Source organism: Tursiops truncatus, chromosome 8 (assembly GCF_011762595.2).
Source record: "Tursiops truncatus isolate mTurTru1 chromosome 8, mTurTru1.mat.Y, whole genome shotgun sequence".
Classification (NCBI taxonomy): Eukaryota; Metazoa; Chordata; class Mammalia; order Artiodactyla; family Delphinidae; genus Tursiops; species Tursiops truncatus.
In genome coordinates this window covers 14,368,962-14,392,547 of record NC_047041.1, presented here as the reverse complement: position 1 = coordinate 14,392,547, position 23,586 = coordinate 14,368,962, and the positions used below count along the sequence as shown (strand labels likewise).

Below are 23,586 nucleotides of genomic sequence, written 5' to 3'. Positions count from 1 at the left end.
TCCAGAGTAACAGATGCCAGTCATGATCCCAAAGCTGTGAAGCTCTTTTATTTTAAACATGACCTAGTGAAAGATACTTAACCAGGATACTAATTTGTTTTAACATAGGAAACTGAGGTTATAGGCGAAGGTGTGGAAAGCAAGTCACATGCAGCTGTAGAAAGCAGATTTGTTGAAGGAAGAATTATAAAAGCTTTTTGGCCTGTAGAGAAATAAATGAGATTTGTTCTTAAGCCAAGTGCTTCAGAGTCTATCTCAAGCAGAACGCTTCTTTCACTCCATAGAGTGGCCAACTTTCATAACTTACTGCTTTCAGAACAGACATCTAGGAAAATCTGATCCTTAACCTTAATGTGAAAAAAATTAGGATAATATCTTACTAATCAGAAAAATGATTTTCCTCATCTGGGACCAAAATTAACATCAAGTCTACCTCTCTCCTATAAGGTAACATATGGACTAAAAGAAGTAGGATGCTGTTTCTCAAATATATTAGTCTTCTGAGGGTATTCACAATCTTACAAGCCAGAAATTGCTCCCCTTCTCCTTCCTCCAAAAAGAATAATAGTGTTATTGTTTTTAGGAAAGGAGAAATGTTTATATTTTCCCTTTATTTTGTTTATTTCAGAAGTATTCAGATATGTAGCTAAGTTGTGGCCTTACTCTTTGATTAGGATTGGATAAAAAGGAGGTCAGGGGACTTCTCTGGTGGCACAGTGGTTAAGAATCTGCCTGCCAATGCAGGGGACACAGGTTCAAGCTCTGGTCCAGGAAGATCCTACATGTCGCGGAGCAACTAAGCCCGTGCACCACAACTACTGAGCCTGTGCTCTGGAGTCTGTGAGCCACAACTACTGAGCCTGCGTGCTGCAACTACTGAAACCTGCACGCCTAGAGCCCATGCTCTGCAACAAGAGAAGCCACCGCGATGAGAAGCCTGCGCACCACAACGAAGAGTAGCCCCTGCTCACCACAGGTAGAGAAAGCCCACGCACAGCAACGAAGACCCAACACAGCCAAAAATAAATCTTAAAAAATTTTTAAAAAAAGAAGAAAAAGAAAAAGGAGGTCAGGGGAAGACACATGAGTAGTAGACAAAGTGATGGATGAAACAAGGGAGAAATACATGTAATGCTGACTTTTTTAATGTGATAGAAATAGGCAGCTCTGAGTCTCCATCTCTGAAAACTTTCCCAGATTTCTAAAATACAGGATGAGAATGGGAAACCCTGGATTAAGAGATTGCAGGAGAGAATGGAGAGTGAGGAGTTGGAAAAATAGGAAATGAGAAAATAAAGTTTTTAAGTATGTGGTTGAGGGAAATTTTGCTAATCAGCACCTATTACTCTTGGAATTCAAAAGGGAATAGAGTGGTATAGGAATAGAGTGACAGAACGCTCATCCTTCTGGCTATAAACAGACATAAGGCTGGCTAGGGTTGGGAGCATTGCAGCCATCAAGCAGTGGGGACAAATCAGGTGCATGCCCTTCTGTTACTATTTTGGCACCTCATCATCTTTGTTTACAGTGAATTTGTCAGGCCACCTGATCTAACCTGTTTTCCACCAGCAGTTAGTACTCTACCAAAACCTTTGGCCTCTTTTATTGAGCTTCACTTTTACAAAAGTCACCACAGTGAAGCAACTCTTGCTTCTTTTTGTTTTTAAGATATTTTATTTTATTTATTATTATTTTTAAAAAATAATTTATTTGGCTGCGTCAGGTCTTAGTTGCGGCATACAGGATCTTCATTGCAGTGTGAGGGCTTCTCTCTAGTTGTGGTACACAGGCTCCAGAGCGCACAGGCCTCAGTAGTTGCGGCACACAGGCTCTCTAGTTGTGGGGCACAGGCTCTAGAGCACGGGCTTAGTTGCCCCGCAGCATGTGGGATCTTAGTTCCCTGAACAGGGATCGAACCAGTGTCCCCTGCATTCAAAGGAGGATTCTTTTTTTTTTTTTTAAATAAATTTATTTTATTTATTTATTTTTGGCTGCGTTGGGTCTCCGTTGCTGTGCACAGTCTTTCTCTAGTTGTGGCAAGCGGGGGCTACTCTTCATTGCGGTGTGCAGGCTTCTCATTGCAGTGGCTTCCCTTGTTGTGGAGCACGGTCTCTAGGCTCTTGAGCTTCAGTAGTTGCAGCACGCGGGCTCAGTAGTTGTGGCTCACGGGCTTAGTTGCTCCACGGCATGTGGGATCTTCCCGGACCAGGGTTCGAACCCGTGTCCCCTTCATTGGCAGGCAGATTCTCAACCACTGCGCCACCAGGGAAGCCCCTCGAAGGCAGATTCTTAACCACTGGACCACCAGGGATATCCCACAACTCTTGCTTCTGCGAGTTTTGCCTGGACTTTTAGAGTTAACTGCTTTGTCAGTAGAGGAGAAAAGCAGATGCAGACTTGTGTGTAGCTTTTAATGAACAACCTACTTATATACCCCTTTAGCATGAGTGCCATTCTGAGAATCTCTTGTAAGTTGCTTTATAAAAAATAAAAGGATACAATCAATAAGAAAAAAGTAACTCATTGGAAAAACAACAAAAGTTAGGAACAGGGACTTCCCTAGTGGTCCAGTGGTTAAGACTCCACATGCTCCCAGTGCAGGGGGCATGGGTTCAATGCCTGGTTGGGGAACTAAGATCCCACATGCCATGCCACACAGTACAACCAAAAATAAGTTAGAAATGATTTATATATGATAATCAAGTTACTTTAAAAATCCAGTCTCGAGTTTCTCAGGTGGTACAGTGGTTAAGAATCCGCCTGCCAATACAGGGGACACAGGTTCGAGCCCTGGTCTGGGAAGATCCCACATGCTGCAGAGCAACTAAGCCTGTGTGCCACAACTACTGAGCCTGCGCCCTAGAGCCCTTGAGCCACAACTACTAAAGCCCATGCGCCTAGAGCCCGTGCTCCACAACAAGAGAAGCCACCACAGTGAGAAGCCTGTGCACCGCAACGAAGAGTAGCCCCTGCTCGCCTCAACTAGAGAAAAGCCTGCGTGCAGCAACAAAGACCCAATGCAGCCAAAAAAAATAAATCCAGTCTCACTAATAATTAGAGAAATGCTCATTAAAAGAACAATTAGGATAGTTTTTAGTCTATGAAGTTTTGTTTTTTGTTTTTTTGGCTGCATTGGGTCTTCTTCGTTGCTGTGCGCAGTCAGTCTTTAGTTGCGGTGAGCGGGGACTACTCTTCATTGCAGTGCGTGGGCTTCTCATCACGGTGGCTTCTCTTGTTGTAGAGCACGGGCTCTAGGCGCACAGGCTTCAGTAGCTGTGGCACACGGGCTCAGTAGTTGTGGCTTGTGGGCTGTAGCGCGCAGGCTCAGTAGTTGTGGCGCACGGACTTAGTTGCTTCGTGGCACGTGGGATCTTCCCAGACCAGGGCTTGAATCCGTGTCCCCTGCATTGGCAGGTGGATTCTTAACCACTGCACCACCAGGGAAGCCCCAAGCCATATTTAATATAATTAAAGGCATACTGATCTATTGGGTAATTCTTTGCCCACTAGAATTCTGTAGGGAAGATAGTGTTGCTACTATTGGCATTTTGGAATACAATTAATTATAAGTACAAAGAATAAAACTTCTGGTTTTTAAAATGTGGTAGATTTTATAGCCAGAGATTTCAGAATTCTGTATTTAAAATGTTTCCTGATATAACTCAATAGCAGAAAATATAAACAGTCCAATTTAAAAATGGGCACAGGATCTGAATAAACATTTTTCCAAAGACAACATACAGATGGCCAACAGGTACATTAAAAGGTGCCCTAATCTATGGAAAAAAAACCATCACTAATTGGGGAAATGTAAATCAAAACCACCTCACACCTCTTAGAATGGCTATTATCAAAAAGACAAGAAATAACAAGTGTTGGCAAGGATGTGGAGAAAAGGGAATTCTTGTGCACTGTTGCTGGGATTGTAAATTGGTGCAGGCACTATGGAAACTAGAATGGAGATTCCTAAAAAAAATAAATATAGAACTACCATATGATTCAGCAATTCCACTTCTGGGTATTTATCCAAAGAAAACAAAAACACTAATTCAAGAAGATATATGCACCCCCATGTTCATTGCATCAGTATACAATAACCAAGATGTGAAAACATCCTAAGTGTCCATCAACGGATGAATAAAGAAAACGATGTAATTACACACAGGCACGCACATACATGCACACACACACGAATATTATTCAGCCATAAATAAAAAAGAAATATTGCCATTTGCAACAACAGGTGGACAGTGGTTGGACCTTGAGGGCGTTATGCTGAGGGATATAAGTCAGAAAGACGAATACCGTATGATCTCACTTATGTGGAATATTTAAAAAAAAAAACAAAAACAAGCTGATAGATACAGAGAATAGATTGGTGGTTGCCAGAGGCAGGGGGTGGGGGGGATGGACAAAATAGGTGAAGGGTTTCAAAAGGTACAAATTTCCAGTTATAAAATAAAGAATCCATGGGGATGCAATGAACAGCATGGTGACCGTAGTTAACAGTACTGTATTGTGTATTTCAAAGTTGTTAAGAAAGTCGATCTTAATAATTCTTATCACAAGAAAAAAATTTGTAGCTATGTATAGTGACAGACGTTAACTAGATTTATTGTAGTGATCCTATAACAATGACAATATATAATATATATATATTGTTATATAACAATAACAATATATATAAATATCGAATCATTATGTTGTGCACCTGAAACTAATATGTCAATGATACCTTAATTTAAAAAAAAAAGATGTTGCCTGACTTGAGATGTTCACTAATTAGATAGTTAACTTGTTTAACACCCCAAATTATCCTCCTCTTGGTTACATTTATCATGTGTACTTGGTTTTCTCTTAAAGAGAGCATTGTAACTGTTAACGACTTACATCTTCTGGCAGATGAACTCCCAGCCAGCCCAGATGACTCAGATAATAGTGTGTCAGAGAGCCTGGATGAATTTGATTACTCTGTGGCTGAGATTAGCCGCTCATTCCGTTCACAGCAGGAAATATGTGAGCAACTCAACATCAATCACATGATCCAAAGGATCTTCCTCATCACTCTGGACAACAGTGAGTTACATCTTTGCAGCTAGTGTATTTATTACTCTGCCCTTCCTGCTTGGGCTAGGGACTTGCTCTTAGAAACTTACTGTATCTGATGGTTAAACAAACCCATCATACTCCCTGGGACACAGGGTTTATATTTCAAGGAAGCTTTTAATGTGACCTAAAGCAGAATTTTGACACAGATACAACTTTCATTTCTATTTGGATACTGACTGGGCCATGTAGCTACTGCCTTTACTACCTTAAAAGGGAAATGGGAATGGTAGCTAAATCCATTTTCTACTCAGAGGTGACCTAAACATTTAGATGAAAGCCCCAAGAAGGGTCAGATAGTGTTTCCCCTCTGTGCCCTATCTGTAGTTAAACCCCAGAATTAGTGCTGATGTCTGGGATTTACTCTTCAAATGTCATGGTGTTAGGTTTATAACAAAGCACATACTCTTCGAGGGGTAAAAATGATTTAAATCTTTAGATACTGCTGTGTGTGGCAAGATCATTCTGATATTACCTGAGTCGAACTTGGGGTTCAAGAGAAATGCCATCAAGATCAGTTGTCTGTATAAGACAGAAGCATTATCCTTAACTTACCAGATTAAAACCATTTCCCAGGTGACCCAAGCCTGAAAAGTGGGAATGGCATCCCCAGCCGTTGTGTGTATTTGGAAGAAATGGCAGTAGACCTGGAAGATCAAGACTGGCTTGATATGAACAACGTAGAGCAGGTACCATTCTTACATTCCTTACATGTGGCTTCAGGAAAAATTAGCCTTGCAGCTGAACTCCGCTCACCTTTCTCCAACCATTGCTTTGCTTAGCTCCATCTCTTACATTGTCTGTGGTGTTCCTCTTTTGGAATCTTCTCATCTACCATGGTCCCATGTCCAAATCTACCCATCCTTTAAGACCTAGTTAAAATGCCATCCTGTTTACAAAGTTTTGCCAAGTAGGAGTTATTTTCTCCTCTGGGCTCTGGCAGTAATCTCCATGCATCTCTTATGGGAACTGTCTCTTTCTGTCTCATGTCTTGGCTTCTTTATGAACCTGTCTTCTCTCTCCCGTAGACACTAGTATTTATCAAGGCCAAGGTCCATCTCTTTTTTTATTTCTTTTCCAAAATCAAAACAATGCATTTTACCTTACAGGTGCCTAATTAACATTAAAGGAATAAAAGTTTGATAGGGAAGACCTGACAACTTGTAGTTTAACTTCATAATTGGGTTGGCCAAAAAGTTTATTCGGGTTTTTCTGGACAGTGGTGTGGGAAAACCCAAACGAACTTTTTGGCCAACCCAGTACATTTAAACTGTGTTTATATAAGTCTGAGTGAGGTCAGCAATGATGCAGAGTAGTAGATTTCACATATGAGTTTAATCTCCAATTCTCCACACCATTCAACAAATATTCTTTTAATGCTTACTCTGTGCCAGGGGCTATGCTAGACACTTAAGCTTGCTTTAGGATAACTACATAAACGATTAAATTTGTATATGTAATATTTTCTAAAGTAATGATACACTGAGCCCTTTTTTCCCCATTTGTTCTACGTTCTGTGATTCTTATAATAACCTGTGTCAAAATTATCTTTTTTATCTTGATGTTGTAAAATAAACTTCGCAGTGGTCAGGGGAGATAAATTAGGAGTTTGGGATTAAGAGATACACACTGCTACATATAAAATAGATAAACAACAGGGACCAACTATATAGCACAGGGAACTATATTCAATGTCTTATAATAACCTATAATGGAAAAGAATCTGAAAAAGAATAGCTATATATGTGTGTGTAACTGAATCACTTTGCTGAACACTTGAAACTAACACAACATTGTAAATCAACTATACTTCAATAAAAAATACATCAAAAAAATTTAAAAATAAATTAACTTTGCAATGATTTAGTATTTTTGTTTATTTGTTTTTCTTAATAGGCCGTCTTCACTCGCTTATTACTTCAAGATCCAGGCAACCACTTGATTAACATGACCTCTTCTACAACGTTGAATCTCTCTGCTGATCGAGATGCAGGGGAGAGGCACATTTTTTGTTACCTTTATTCCTGTTTCCAAAGAGCCAAGGAAGAGGTAAAAGAATAATCCGTATTGGGTACTCTATTGTCCTCTTGGGTATGACTTTAACACATAAGCCAGAGAGTTGGATCAATGTCTTTTTTTTTTTTTTTGGCTGTGCTGTGCAGCATGCGGGATCTTCCCCAACCAAGGATCGAACCCACACCCCCTGCAGTGGAAGCACAGAGTCTTAACCACTGGACCACCTGGGAAGTCCCAAGATCAGTGTCTATTATATCAATTTATATACATCATATTATATCTGGAACTGGATATCAGAGGCACTGTTAGTTTATCTTCTAAAGGTTTAGTCTCTCCTTTCTGTGGCTTGGGGTCTACCCCTTTCCCCAATTAACAAGTGCCTCCTGTTATTCTCTCTACAAACGTCTTAATATATCACACCCTTATTAAAAAAAGGTCTGATAAATTCATTTCCACTAAGGTATATATAACAGTAGATTAAGCTTGATCACTTCCAGCATTAGAATTTCTAACAGGTGATTCCTTAAACCAAAGAATGAACTCTCATGGCTTTTCAAGCATCCACAGGAAAGCACTACTGTTTTGGGACACAATGTCTTTTCCCTTCTATTTGCTATATCTGTCCTTGTGCCAGATCACAGAGCTAGACTCTTCCCTCTCTTCATTGCTGTTTCCAGATTACCAAAGTTCCAGAGAACCTGCTACCCTTTGCAGTGCAGTGCAGGAACCTCACTGTGTCCAATACCCGAACAGTTCTCCTCACCCCCGAGATCTATGTTGACCAAAACATCCACGAGCAACTGGTAGATTTGATGTTGGAAGCCATCCTAGGAGGCCGTGAGTACATAAGCAACATCCGTGAGCTTCTACATTTGATTTCCAAGTGTAACATTCCTCTAATTGTATTAGAAAGCCTCAGAGCCACTATGGTTCCAGCGTAAATTAAGGAAGAGAGCTCACACCTTGACCTTTGAGGTTGAATACCAATAGAATTATCAAAAGTATCAGAAGAGTAAAGAGCTGTGTGTAAAGGCGTCTAAAAATTCTTATGGCCTCCTCTCTCTCTTGTCTTCTGTCAGATTTTGAAGGTGTAGCTGAGTTTCTGGATGAGGTCATCGAAGCCTTGATACTGGATGAGGAAGTTCGAACATTTCCAGAAGTCATGATTCCAGTGTTTGATATTTTATTGGGCCGAATAAAAGATCTAGAACTCTGCCAGATCCTGTTGTACGCGTATCTGGACATTCTTCTGTATTTCACTAGGCAAAAGGATATGGCAAAGGTAGGTCTGAAAGCTCATATATATTCAGTTGAGTTGGAAGCTTAATACTCTATGCTTCCCTATCCTGAGGGCAGTGTAATATTACCTATGGAATAAGAGAAAGATACATTGGTTGTATAATCTTAATTCTTTGAGGCCCTCTCATCCCATCATTTATCTCATCATACAGACATATCTCATCATACATACATCATACAGACATCATCCCATCATTTATCTCATCATGTCTTTTCCTACAGGTTTTTGTAGAATACATTCAGCCCAAGGATCCTAGTAATGGGCAGATGTACCAGAAGACCTTGCTGGGAGTAATCCTGAATATCTCCTGCTTATTAAAGACTCCGGGTGTAGTAGAAAATCATGGCTACTTCCTGAATCCATCTCGTTCCAGTCCCCAGGAGATCAAAGTACAAGAGGCCAACATTCACCAGGTGGAGCTGTTAACCGGTGTATCCCGGCCCCCTGGTCTTAGATTAAGTATCGTTTCCTCAGAAAGCAGATGCAGATAAGGCTGCCTGAGCCTCTTTGGGAAAGCAGATCAATCTGGTTGGCTGTCTACCATAATCATGTACAGAAATGGCCCTCTTTTTAGCAGGCGCTAAGAGCAGAGCACAAACCTTTGTGTGGTTTAAGAGTGAGCTGCTGCTCTTCTTTGCCCTGTGCTGTAGCACAGCTACCTGCTCTCAATCCTCATTTTTCTCACCAAGCTATTTCTTATAACTTTAGCTCCTTAAATCTTCTGACTGAACTCCAGCTTAAAAGCCAAATTATTTTCCTTTTCCTCCTTCTGCTTATGTCCTCTCTTTTTGGGCTTAGCATAAATTATGGTAGAAGTCTGGCCAACATATGACAATAAATGGTTGAATTGGGGGCAGTTTAAATCTCCCATCATCACAACTTTCTAAAGCAGGGGTTGGCAAATTATACCAGTGGCCAAATCCAGCCTGCCGCCCATTTTTGTAAATAGTTTTATTGAACCCAGCCATGCCCATGTGTATATGTATTGTTCATGGCTTGATTTCATGCCACAGTGGTAGAGTTGAATAGTTGCTACAGAGACCATATGGCATGCAAAGCCAAAAATATTTATCATCTGGCCCTCTGCAGAAAAAGTTTACCATCCCCTACTCTAAAGCTATGTGAATGCTACCTGCAGTTTGGCAGCTCATCAGGAAATCTCTTAAAAGTTCCCAGAAAAAAAAAAAAATTTTTTTTTTAATCAGAAATGGTGGCGTAAGGCACAGGGAAAGTGAGGGAGAAGATTAGGATTCATGTATTTTTGGAAATTGCCAGTGGCTAAGATTTGAGAGTAACAAATATTAGGATTGTGAAACTGGAATGTTCTGTGGTTGTGTTTTCTGGTTAAACAGTTCATGGCTCGGTTCCATGAAAAGATCTACCAGATGTTGAAGAACTTACTCCAGCTCTCTCCAGAAACCAAACACTGTACCTTGTCCTGGCTTGGAAACTGTTTGCATGCAAATGCAGGCCGCACCAAGATTTGGGCCAATCAGATGCCAGAAATCTTCTTCCAAATGTATGCCTCGGATGCCTTCTTTCTGAATTTGGGTGCTGCTCTCCTGAAGTTATGCCAGCCATTTTGCAAACCCAGATCCTCTCGGCTCCTCACCTTTAATCCCACTTACTGTGCCCTGAAGGAGTTGAATGATGAAGAACGAAAAATAAAAAATGTACACATGAGAGGTAAGGGGGAGCTGGTCTTCTCAAAACTGTGTGCGTAACATCTAAGCCATTCACTTCTATATCCTTTTTCACAGAGGTCCCTCTTTCTCAAAGAAGATGAGGCAAAAAGAAAAGCTATTATGAGTTTTAAAAAGGCAAGCTTTTTAAAACTGTTATTTTTTAGATGTTGTCCTTTAATGAGACCGTCTCTCTGAATTTGGCAGACTTGGATATTCGCTCATTCATTCATTCATTATGAAAATGAATAAAGTACATTCCCTGTCCTTTTTGAACTCAAAAAGTCTCCACAGGAAGGCAGATATGTTAACAGATGATCATAATATGGTCTAGGGCTAATCTACAGGAGCACAGAGGAGGGAGTAAATGATTAATTCTACAGAAGCTGGAGGTCTCCGTAGCTGAGTCCTGAAAAATGAGCTGGGTTTATCAAGCAAAGGAGCAAAGGAGGCCCTTTATATAGAGGGAAAAACAAGTATGAAGGTACACAGCTGTGAAATGTCTTAACTAAGGAACAGTGAGAAGCTCAATGTGGCTGGAACAAGGGGTAGATGGGGGAAGGGGTATGGGAATTGGCAGGAAATATTAGCCTAGGGAGGAAGAATATTGGGGAAAACTCAAATAATACAGAGAAGTGAAAAGAAGAAGATAAATCACTCTTAATTCTACCACTCAAAATGAATCGCTCAATCTTGATGTATTTCCTCCCAGTTGTATAACTCTTCTAATTATAAAAGTAACATGCTCAAAATCAAATAATCTTAAATACAGAAAAGCACAGAATAGATACAAATGATCCATTATCTATCCCCTGGAAAAATCTACAGTGCTATCATTCCTTTTAATTGTTGGTGATTTCATGATCAAGCTAAAGAGATTTAACTGCATTTCTATAGACTGAGAAGCCAAATTACATTTTTAGACAAGAGATTAGGAATGTGAGAAGATGTGTTTTTAAGAAGATATTACTTAATTCACTAATAGCAGGATGGAAGTTGAACTAGAATAAGGGGACACTGGAGCCAAGATAGATGTCTGTGGCAAGCCATTTACTCTTCCTTTTAATTTCTTTGAGGTTTGGACAAAGAAACCTGTTTGATCCCAGCTGTACAGGAGCCAAAGTTTCCCCAGAACTACAACCTTGTAACAGAAAACCTTGTCCTGACAGAGTACACCTTGTACTTGGGATTTCACAGGTAACTCCTCTGATGTCATTAGGAAAGAACTGCTTGGTTGTGTTGATAACCAGAAGGTTGAAAGTGCGTCTTACAGATAACAATCTCACTTTATTCTGAAGGCTGACATTAGGATCTAGTAGGAAAAGGGCATTATATGCATTTATTTGTGTCTACATGAAGTGGCTTTATCCATATAACTTGAATTTATTTTTAATTTTTGACCTGTTAAACTTTTTAAAATTAAAGATACACCTAGTATTTTTCTCTAAACTTGCAAATTTTTAAATCACTATCTTCCTTTTGTCATCTGCTAAAGTGGAATTGTTTTCATTTAACATTTCACATTCTGCTCTTGAATTTTCATTACTTATTACTCCTGATGAAAAAAGAGAAAGCTTTATTCTATGGTTTAGAGACAAAATTGACAAAATTAAATGTTTATAAGGTATTTCAATAAGATCAGTAGGAACATAAAAATCTATGTATCAAAGATAAGGAGGATTCTGGAAGTGTGAAGATTTGAGAGCTAAAGTGTATGACTTCCAAAAATTGTCTGGTTCTGGCTAACCGTATGTTATTCTATGATTTTTTTTTCCCTCTGATTTAGCTGACTGTGACAAGTATAAATAAGGGGAGCAAATAGCTACTCACTCACAGTCTATAGGAAGGCATATTGAGGACAGCAGTTTTTAATGCCTTTTCAGGATACTTAAACGGACACAGCATTTTTCAAAACTCAGCAAATTTTTGGAAAAATGAAATTATATCTTTATTAGAGGCATTTTCTATCCCTATCATTGACATTTTAAGTGAGACAATAGATAACAATTTAGCATGTGTTTAACCTGTTCAACCACCTAGATTTAAACACAAAAATGAACGTCATCTAGTTTCCCAGTATTGGCTAGCTAACCCTAGACGTTATCCACAAGGCCAAGAATGACTTTGGACTGTACACATAGACACAACTATCTATAACATTGAATTATGGGTCTTCCTTTCATTAGAGAACATTTGGCTGACCCTTTGTGAAGAATCATTTAATTTTATATTGAGCATCAGAGGACTGGAAGCTGCTCTTAGGCTGCATCATAGGTGGCTACTGGTTGATATGTGGTCATTAGTAATCTAGACTCCTTTCTCACCAGCTTTAGTTCTCTACTAACCATGGAAAGACTGTCCATATAACCACATCCAGGTACAATCATTGCACTTGTGTGGTGTCAAACTACCCTGCTGGGCTTCTTGTACTTTGCCTGATCGTTATATATTGTACATAATAAAAGCCCAATCTACACCCTGCTCAACCGAGCCATTCTATGGATGGTGCATTTCAGCCGAAGACAACTAATCTATGTAATTAGATTCAATTCTTGAATACTTGGTAACATTTTCCCGGTGCTATGCTCCCACCTCTGTCCTGTCAGTAACTTTTGTGATTGCTTTCTGTGTCATCACAACTGCAGCTCCCTACATCCTAAAAGGGAATAATAGAATAAATAAGTGAGGATTTGGTTTTCAAAAATGGTCTGTAAGGAAGGATGGGAGGGAGGTGCAAGAGGGAGGGGTTATGGGGATATATGTATACGTATAGCTGATTCACTTTGCTATACAGCAGAAATTAACACAACATTGTAAAGCAATTATACTCCAATAAAGATGTTAAAATTTTTTTTTAAAAAAATGGTCTGTACTCAACTGTCCCTATATGAGCCTCCTGACCCAGTCTTTTCTGCTTTCTTGGGGGCAGGTTGCATGATCAGATGGTAAAAATCAACCAAAATCTGCATCGGCTGCAGGTAGCCTGGCGGGATGCTCAGCAAAGTTCTAGCCCAGCTGCTGACAACCTCCGTGAGCAGTTTGAACGACTGATGACCATCTATCTTTCTACTAAGACTGCCATGACTGAGCCGCAAATGCTGCAAAACTGCCTAAATTTGCAGGTGTCCATGGCTGTCCTCCTAGTTCAACTGGCCATAGGCAATGAAGGCTCACAGCCGATAGAGCTAACTTTTCCTTTGCCAGATGGCTACAGTTCTTTGGCTTACGTGCCAGGTAAGCAGGCTCTCCCTTGGGAGCATCCTATTTATAGCCATCTTAAGTTTAACTGGGTCACGTTGGAAGTTTAATCCTCAAAATATCCTTCCTTAGTTATCATTCAGCTGTTTTTGGAGAAACAACTCAAACTTGTAGGTAATGTCTGTTGGCTGAAGCCTGGGGGAACTGATAGCTTGTTCCTCAGCATTGTGTCGCCACTGCTGTGCAGATAAGAAAATAGTCTTCAAAGGACGAAGTGCAGTCAGGGTTTTCAGAGCTGTTAGTTTCTATCATTACTGTTGTTTGTCATTCAACTTACAAATTTATTTGTCTAACCCACCCCACTGTGCTATTCTTTAGGAAAAAAAAAATCGTCTCCTCTTGGTTAACCCAGAAGTGAGAGTGTGTGTGTATGTATGTTGGTGAGGGGCCGGCAGAAACTGTCCATCAAAATCAAGTTACATGTTCTTGATCACTGTACTGGTCATCTATTGTTGAGTCACAAATTACCCCAAAACATAGCAACTTAACACAACAGACATTATCACACACAGTTTCCACGGGTCAGTGATCCAGGAGTAGCTTAGCTGCATGGTTCTGACTCTGGTCCTTCGTGAGGTTGCAGCCAGACTGTCCACCAGTGCCATGGAAATCTGAAGGCTCGATCAGAGCTGGAGGATCTGCTTACAAGCCTAGTCGTGTGGTTGTGGCAAACCTCAGTTGCTTACTGGCTTCTTTTCCAGGCCACACAGGACTCTCCTTAGTACTGCTAATGGTATGGCAGGTGGCTTCCCTCAGAGCAGGGAACCAAAATGGAAGCTGTAGGCTTCTATAATCTAATTGTGGAAATGACATGCCATCACTTCTATGTGCCCCATAGTGTGTCTTCTACCGTGGAATAGTGTAGGAGGAGATATACAAGGGCATAAATACTAGAAGGCAAAGACCAGTGGAGGACCCCAGAGAGTGAAGACCATAGTCATCTAATGTATTCATTTCTATTCAAGATTCTTTTTCATCTAAAGGGTTATTTTAACACACTGTTAACCTTGAGTGTGGAAGTATATGTCTATCAGTATACTTTCTTAAACTGCACTGGTGTGTTAACATTTTATGTCTCTACTATTCTGTTTACTTGGATAAAAATAAAAATTGACTTACATTCAAAGGAGATTCTGTATTAATTTATCGTCATTTCTAGTACCTACAAGACATTTGGGGTTTTTTTAACCTTCACTAAGTAGAGTAAAAGGGAGGAATTTAAATATTGCATAATACAAAGAGTCAGATGTTTGGCTAATTCCAGTGAATATTTTCTTTCTCAGAATTTTTTGCAGATAACTTGGGTGATTTCCTCATTTTTCTCCGCCGCTTTGCCGATGACATCTTGGAGACATCAGCAGATTCCCTGGAACATGTCCTTCATTTTATCACCATTTTCACTGGAAGCATAGAAAGGTGAAGTGCTGAAAGCGTGGCTCTGTCACAGTTTAGAGCTGCAAAACATTCAGAAGACTTCTAAACCAAGAAATAAACAAGCCTGAATCATAAGGGGTTGCCTTCAGAAGTTGTGTTAACATTAATGAATCACCTGACTATCCTTATGGGTAGCCCAAAATCCCACACTTGAGAGGCATAATAAACAAAGGACTTTGCCCACAGAGAATTTGAACCTGCATATAAGGTACCTGATGGGAATTTCACTGCTAGTCCCTGGTTAAAATAGTTACCTTACTGCCAGAGACCTTGCCAGGTGCTAATGATCTTCTAATGTATGATAACAAAGTTTGCTCTTAAAATTCTGAGTTGGATGAGCAGTAAACTTGGGTAAATGCTCTCTGATCTCAAGTCTTAGCATTCATAGCTTCTAGTCCTCCTTCCCAAAGGAAGATGCTCATTGACCTGTAGAGTTGCTTCTCTGATTTTTTGTGGTAGGCCAAAGGGAACAGTATGTATGTAAGTGAGAATTTGCTGCACAAAGAAGAGATCCACAATCCCCTGAGCCGTGTCAGTGAGACATAGGTAGAAGCCAGTCCTTCACTGAACTGAGCAGACCTAATGAAAAATCATAAGTCAACAAGTATTAGGCGCACATGGTATGCATTATAAGTAACGTGGAATAATTATATCCTGGCCCTTAGCCTCAGAAAGCTTGGAAAGGCAAGTTTATCCCAGATGAAGCTGTCAGAGAATAGTAAATAGTAAGTCGTGCATTGTTATAGTGAAGTAAACAGAATGGCAGAGCATTAAATAGAAACTTAAGTACTCATCCTCGTAATTGGTAAGCTGTGATCTTAAAGAGCTGAATGGTACACTCTGCATATCCCCCGGAAATTGACCGACTTAAAACTGTGGAGTCGTGTTTTCTCCTGTAATTCTCTGTACAGATGATATGTGATGTTTTGACTCCTCGTATGGAGAGAATAGTTATAAATTTGGGAGTTAAATTTTCTGCCTGCTCAGTTTGATTTCTGCCCTATTCATAGGATGAAGAATCCCCACCTAAGGGCCAAACTCGCTGAGGTGTTGGAAGCAGTGATGCCCCACATGGATCAGACCCCAAATCCCTTGGTATCCAGTGTGTTCCACCGAAAACGTGTGTTCTGCAACTTTCCCTATGCATCGCACCTTGCAGAAGCTCTAATCAAGGTCTTTGTGGACATTGAGTTTACAGGTAAAGCAGTCTAGAACCAAGAAACTGATCGCTGATCAGTTTTTAAATGTCAGGAAAATAATCATAAGCCATTATTTATTGAATACCTACCATGTGCTACCCTTGATGCTAAGTGCTTTTTTCACATTGTTTCCTTAATCTGTCACCATCTGGAAAGTTTTACTCTATTATCCCCATTTACCTATGAAGACATGGATGCTCAAAAAGATTAAATTATTTGTTTATGTCATACAATTAAGTGGTAGAATCAGGTCTCTCTCACCTTAAAAAAGAAAAATGCATACTGTTAACAACTTTACTATAATTTTTGATAGAATCATACTCAAATAAATTAGGCTGTCCAGTTAAAACCCCAGGTCTTTATTTTTCTCTGCCTCAAAATTACAGAATGGTGGATAATGAGACAGTGTGCTGATTGAGATATTCTTTTGTCTTATCCAGACGGTCTAACTCTCATACAGTTTCATTGTTAGATTAAGAATAACAGCAGGCAACATTCCCTTTCTCTCATGCCCTTTTGAGCTGTAACCCTGAGATGCTATGTCTGAGTAAACAGTACCCCCTCTCAACCAGTAAACAAGATCAGTTACTTAAGACCCCTTTTAAAGGGGATGTCCTACCAGCCAGTGATAAATACAATTAACATTAAAGAGACATTTAACACTTTACTGACTGTTTTTCCATATTTGAATTTTGACTTTGTTACTTGCTTACCTCTGAGACTTAGTTTCCTCATTTGTAAAAGGGGTTGAAGTGATGGTTGAGGCAGTGTATGTAAATCTTTATAATATATAAGAAGTTGCACAATAAATCATTGCAGTTATCTCATTATACAGCCACTATGACCCTCTGGTTGTAATATTAGAGGGTGTATTATAATTCCTGTTTTATTTTCTGAGGAAGTGGGAGTTGAGAAAGAGTAAGAGACTTGCATTAAGTGGAGCCAGAAGGAAAACCTAAGTCTCCTGACTCCAAATCCCATGCCCCTCCCTTATTATATGACCCAACCTGTAGAGCTCTGGTGGTACCTGTGGCATGTCAAAAGCAGTATAAGCCTCAGATTTTTAGCTCCTGGCCTGATTTTTCAGAGTAATCAAGAACCAGTTAGCCACACAGTTGGGATGTTATCCATGAAGAATGTGGGGATTACTTTTAGTAGCCCATCCTGCACGTGGCTGGCACTGCCACAATGGCCAGCTCAGAGGCCTCATTCAAAGTCTGATAAGTAGTCTACGTTTGGATGTGGAAGCATTTGTTTCCCTTGGCTTTTATTTTGCAGCTCAGTCCTTGTCCTTTTCTGAGTACTGTATCGTTTATATGTCCCCCTCTTGTTCTGTCGGTAAGGAGATAAACAAACACTTGATTATGACTCTAGGCCTTCATAAACTCCCGCGGCAGGTCTTGCCGGTAGCCTTGACACATTCAGAATTTTTATAAAATGGCTACACATAAACATAAGCCCTTGCCTTTTCTCTGATAGCACCACCTTTGTTGATGTTTTGCTCTTGCCTTACTCCAGGAGACCCCCATCAGTTTGAGCAGAAGTTTAATTACCGCCGCCCCATGTATCCCATCCTCAGGTACATGTGGGGAACAGATACCTATCGAGAGAGCATTAAGGTGAGAATGTTTTTGGTGAAACCAAAATTGAGTTATCTGAGTTTTGCTCCACATAAGCCCCAATGGGTTGTGATTCAGTACTAAAATGTTTTTTTCTTGGGCTGGACTTACAGGATTTGGCTGACTATGCCTCTAAGAATTTAGAAGCCATGAATCCCCCACTTTTCCTCCGCTTTCTTAACCTGCTAATGAACGATGCCATCTTCCTTTTGGATGAAGCCATACAGGTAAAAAAAACAAACAAACAAACAGATTTAACTGCCCTTATACCATCATACATACTTTTTACCTCTTAGCCATAATAGAGCAATCCTTATGCTAGCAATCCCCTAGTACCAGTCTTGGACACCAAAAATGTGCAAGTAGTAATGTACCACCAACCTTGCCCTTGTAGAGTTTGATAGGTATTGTTCCATTAGAGACCAAGACCAAGGGCCTTATGAGCTAGGATGATATTCTGGCAGACAGTGGAAAAGAAAGTGTGAAAGGCCAAACTAAGGTACCCTGGCAGAACTAATCAGTCTAGCACTACAGAAAGAAATCAGAGGATCTTCGTTCAGTTAGTGACTTTCAGCTTTCTTCCATCCCTAGACATCAGTAACAGTGACTGACCAAGGCAATGATTCTTAGCCCTCTTTCCTAAAAGATTCTGACTTTTATACCACTATTTGGAAAAAAATCTCTGGTTTGGGTTATTTTTTCACATAAAGACTCCAAGTCATCAGTACTCTTCATCTGTCCACTGCCTCCCAAATCTTTAGCTATATCTGAAACATGAGTTTTACAAAGTATACACCTGGGGGTCTCTCAGTTCCTTCAGCTTAACCCTCCCTTGTGGAGCTGCTTATTGCTGCTATAAAAACTTCCCTTATCTGCGACAGGTGTAAGATAGGGCAGTGACCCAAAGGGAGACAAAGCAGGTAAATCATGAGGGTAGCCTGTTGGATAACCCACACACTCCTCGTATTGATTAGCAATCTCCCAGTAACTTGTATTTAATTTGTGAGCAAATGTTCCTGCTTTGTTCATAATCCCATACTTGAAGATTTTAGATCTGTTGCCTTAGAAAACAAGTCCTGTAATAAATAGACGTTTCTAAGGAACAGTTATGTGACAGAATGACACAGACGGCGTTTTCATGGGACTGTAAGTTTAACATGCTTGCTACAACAGCAAGAGTGGTGAGAGGCAGAGGGTTTTAAATATTTATGGTTCTCCTTCCAGACATTTTGCATATGTGATAGAGCTTTGTTTTTTGATAAGCAGTTTTGGGGGGTGGTTTTTTTTTTTCATCTTTCATCTTTTTTTTCCCATCTTTCATCTTTTTTTTCCCTGTAGCCTGTTTGCTTTTACCAATATTTCATATACTATTTATCCTCGTTTCTATTTCATAGACTATAATATTTCCAGGGGAATTACCCATAAGTCTACCCAGGCTGAAACAATTTTTCCCACAATTTCTTTTTTATCTTTTTTTGTCTTTTTTTCATCTTTTTTTTTTTTTTTTTTTTAAGTCTGTGCCTTGTGGCATGCAGGATTCTTAGTTCCCCGACCAGGGATCGAACCCATGTCCCCTGCTTTGGGAGCATGGAGTCTTAGCCACTGGACCGCCAGGGAAATCTCCCCACAGTTTCTTTTTAAACTTCAGCCCTGTGCTGAGAAATAAAGCCTCATGTCTCTTAGGTAATCTGTGGTTTTCCCAGCTTAGTAGACTAGATTTTAAATAGGACCTCTTAAATATCATCTTCCCTTCAATACACTTTGTTCTCTGATATCTTCCACCTCTGGTTTCTATAGTATTTGAGCAAGATAAAAATTCAACAAATTGAGAAGGACCGAGGTGAATGGGACAGTCTGACTCCAGAAGCCCGCCGAGAGAAGGAGGCTGGCCTACAGATGTTTGGACAGCTGGCACGTTTCCATAACATCATGTCCAATGAAACAATTGGTACCCTTGCCTTTCTGACATCAGGTAAGGATACAACACACTGCTTTCCCAAAACATGCAGTGGTTAAGATCTGCTTCATTTGAGGGATCAGCCCACTGAGACTCTGGTGACAGTATCCTCCTCCACAGTCTGAGAGGAACTGAATCACTAGAAAAGCTTCAAAAAGAATGATGTTGTCCATTCTTGACATGGGAATGAGGAAATGGTCATCCTCACACAGCTGCCAGAAAGCATAAGTTAGTATCATTTTTCTTGAGGACACAACTTACCCATATCAGTATAGCTGGGGGTGTTTGTGTTACCTGAAAAAAATATTCTTGAATCTGGTTAAATGTGGTAGATCAAACAGAGATATTTATCTCTACTCCCTCTAGAGCTGCACTGTCCAGTTCAGTAGTCACTCGCCACATGTGGCTCTCAAGCATTTAAACTTTGGCTAGTCGGAATTGAGATGTGATATAAGTAGAAAATACACACTGCAGGACTTGGTATTTAAAAACAAAGTAAAACCTTTCATTAATAATTTTTATATTGATTATATATGAAATGACAACCAAGGATCACCAGACATTTGAGGAAATCCTCTAATGTGAAACACAGATAATAGATGAAAACTCTTTAAAACAGGGGTCCCCAACCCCCAGGCCGCGGACCAGTATCGGTCCACAGCCTGTTAGGAACAGGGCCGCACAGCAGGAGGTGAGCGGCGGGCGAGTGAGTGAAGCGTCATCTGCCTCTCCCCATTGCTCCCCATCACTCGCATTACCACCTGAACCATCACCCCACCCCCACCCCCGGTCCGTGGAAAAATTGTCTTACACTAAACTGGTCCCTAGTGCCAAAAATGTTGGGGACTGCTGCTTTAAAATATCTTTATAAACTCAGAGGTATGAGAGAAGATACAGCATACATAAAACAGAAACAAAGAGGCAACACAAGGGATTATGCAAAGAACAAGAAGGAGCTCTTGGATATTGAAAATGTAACTTGAGAAATTTTGAAAAGTCAGTAGAAGGGTTAGAAGATAAATTCAAGGAACTCTTCCATGAAAGTAGAACAGAAAAAGAGATAGAAATTAGAAGAGAAAACAAGAAAATAAAGGATCAATCTAGGAAGTATCAAAAGAGAAAAATGAAAGGACGTTATCAAAGAAATAATACCCCCCAAATTCCCCAAAACTAAGTCTAAATTAAAAGGAGCCACCAAGTACCCAGTGCAGGGAATTGTTAAACCCCCACACTAAGGTATATCATTGTGGCATTTCAGAAAATCAGGGTACCTAAAAGGTTCCAGAGAAAGATCAGGTCATGTACAATGGTTTAAACATCTTTGAATTTCACAGCACTGACGTTTGAAGCTGGAACACAGTCCTGATGGAAAATATCTTTTCAGCCTAGAATCTTATTGCCCACCAAACCATTTTACCCTGTTTGAGGGTAAAATGTAAGGACATCTTCAGACGTGAAGGTATCAGATTTACTTCTGGTGTACCCTTTTTTGAGAAGCTACAAAAGGATAAATATACTCCATCAAAATGAAGGAGGAAAGTGGAATCCTGTAAGAGAGATGCAAAGGAAGTTCCCAGGCTGATGATAGAGGTAGCTTGTATGACCACCACACCATAGGCCTATAAAACAAGGAGTCCAGATTGGAGTGAGGAATGGAAGCTTCCAGAAAGAACATCTCCAAAAACTATTTTTGAGAGTTTTACATTTCTGGTGGAGAGTTTAGAAAGATTTAATGATAGGTACTCTGAAAATAAGCAGGAAAAAAAAGTATTAAAAAGTATATATAGGGGCTTCCCTGGTGGCACAGTGGTTGAGAGTCTGCCTGCCGATGCAGGGGATGTGGGTTCGTGCCCCGGTCCGGGAGGATCCCACATGCCGTGGAGCGGCTGAGCCCGTGAGCCATGGCCGCTGAGCCTGTGTGTCCGGAGCCTGTGCTCCGCAACGGGAGAGGCCACAACAGTGAGAGGCCCACGTACCGCAAAAAAAAAATAAATAAATAAAAGGTAGGAATCATCACTATCCTATAGAACTTTATTTGATGGACATGTTCTATAAATCTAGACTGTCCAATACTATAGATACTAGCCACATGTGGCCATTGAACACTTGAAATGTGCGTAGTGTATCTGAAAAACTGAATTTTTTACTTAATTTTAATTAATTTAAATAGTCACATGTAGCCAGTGGCTACCATGTTGGACAGCACAGGAACCTATATTTACTGAAATGGTAAGGTATTTACGATATCATTAATGAAAAAAGTAAGTTACAGAATATGTACAACATGATAATCATTTTGTTTTATAAATGTATATGTATGTAAATATGGACAGGAAAACTAGAAGGATATATTAGCAAAATGTTAACAGTGTTTACATCTGAGTAGTAGTTTTTATATTTTGTTTGTTTGCTGTTCCTTGTCTAATATTTTCTAATATTACTGCAATGAAAATGTATTTTAAAAAATAGCAGTCCCCAGAGGTCTCCAAGTAAAACTCTAAGACATTGTAAGTTGAAGATTGCTAATGGATTGAGTTTTCACAGACTTTGGCTTTTTTTCCAGAGATCAAATCCCTCTTTGTGCATCCTTTCCTGGCTGAGCGCATCATCTCCATGTTGAACTACTTCCTGCAGCACCTGGTTGGCCCCAAGATGGGGGCCTTAAAAGTCAAGGACTTCAGTGAATTTGACTTCAAACCCCAGCAGCTCGTTTCAGATATCTGCACCATCTACTTAAATCTTGGGTACCTGAGATTTAATTGGGCAGGCCAGAGGCCTTGCTCGTGTTTTAACTGGGGGTTTTGACAATGGAATGACTAGCTGGTAATTATGTGGAAATAGAAAGGAAATGGTTTGTTTCTAGTTGGCTGATGACGGAATCTTCTATAGTTTTAAATAATGAGATTTTGTACGACCTGTGGGACGTTATTTGGAATTTCCAACATTCTGCCTTGATCTGTGCAAAGATAAACTTTACTGATCCATTGTTTGGAAAAGCAGTATATTTTTAAGGTCATGGGATAGTTCATAAGACTTCCTTCCTAAAAATTAGAAGAAATCATTCTATATCAAAAGAACATTCATGGTATATAAGTGATGGGGAACTTTGTTCCTCAACCCATCCGTTATTGCCCTCTTTGACCTATCCTCTGATGCTCAGTTTCTTTCTGATGCTGACCTTCTAGGGATGAGGAGAATTTCTGTGCCACTGTGCCCAAGGATGGACGTTCCTATTCCCCAACTCTCTTTGCACAGACAGTCCGAGTCCTGAAGAAAATAAATAAGCCTGGGAATATGATTGTGGCTTTCAGCAACTTAGCGGAGAGAATCAAGGTAAGGAGGAGGATAATTTGCTTATTAACATGTTCAATAAAAACTATGTCAACTCAGCCGTTCTGCTTTTTTACCCAATTTGAGGGGGGAAAAGAGTATTGCATTGAGAAAATATAAATAGCTGATTCTTCCTGATTAGTCAATAGCTAAAACTACCATATTCTTTAATAGTACTACTCTTTTCAATATGAGGGTGAGAACAGAAAAATAATTTAAGAAGCTTCTACTAAAAAGAATTTACAGATTTTTAATAGGCCGTTTTTATGAAAACTTCTCTGTACAGTGTTACCAATAGACTTGAAAATCTACGATATTTATACAGAACTTTTTAGAATACAATTCAAGATTAGTAGCTTTTAGTCATTGATTTTTATTGATTTTTCTCTGTTCTCTCTATTTGTAGTTGGTAGTTGGCTTATATAGGAATGGCCATACATTTTAAAGATTAAAATACTGTATTGTACTCAGCTAATCCCTTTCGTTGGAGCAGCTGCATTTGCATTTATGAAGAAGGAAAAATTATGGCACGGAGTCTAATGGAAAACCTTCCTAATTGATAACAGTCTTCCCTTCATTGAGTTATTTATTGAATTGGGCTTCATCTTTGCCTAGAGCTTAGGCAGATGGATCGCTGAGGAACTAAAGTTCAAGCAGATGTTGAAGCCACTTTTAAATTCCCATA

At 39.8% G+C, this 23,586-nt stretch overlaps 1 protein-coding gene across 1 annotated transcript in view; it reads left to right on the top strand.

Annotated features, from left to right (window-relative positions):
* UBE4A (ubiquitination factor E4A) overlaps nt 1-23,586 on the top strand; it is a 34,038-nt gene that overhangs the window by 5,447 nt on the left and 5,005 nt on the right. The window contains exons 3-18 of the mRNA XM_019941804.3: nt 4,903-5,076; nt 5,683-5,795; nt 7,003-7,155; nt 7,800-7,959; nt 8,202-8,404; nt 8,644-8,835; nt 9,775-10,108; nt 11,181-11,301; nt 13,034-13,338; nt 14,646-14,778; nt 15,807-15,994; nt 17,514-17,614; nt 17,728-17,841; nt 19,412-19,586; nt 22,135-22,315; nt 22,757-22,904. Of these exons, the coding sequence (XP_019797363.1) occupies nt 4,903-5,076; nt 5,683-5,795; nt 7,003-7,155; nt 7,800-7,959; nt 8,202-8,404; nt 8,644-8,835; nt 9,775-10,108; nt 11,181-11,301; nt 13,034-13,338; nt 14,646-14,778; nt 15,807-15,994; nt 17,514-17,614; nt 17,728-17,841; nt 19,412-19,586; nt 22,135-22,315; nt 22,757-22,904 (2,795 nt within the window). The remainder of the gene's footprint in view (nt 1-4,902; nt 5,077-5,682; nt 5,796-7,002; nt 7,156-7,799; nt 7,960-8,201; nt 8,405-8,643; nt 8,836-9,774; nt 10,109-11,180; nt 11,302-13,033; nt 13,339-14,645; nt 14,779-15,806; nt 15,995-17,513; nt 17,615-17,727; nt 17,842-19,411; nt 19,587-22,134; nt 22,316-22,756; nt 22,905-23,586) is intronic.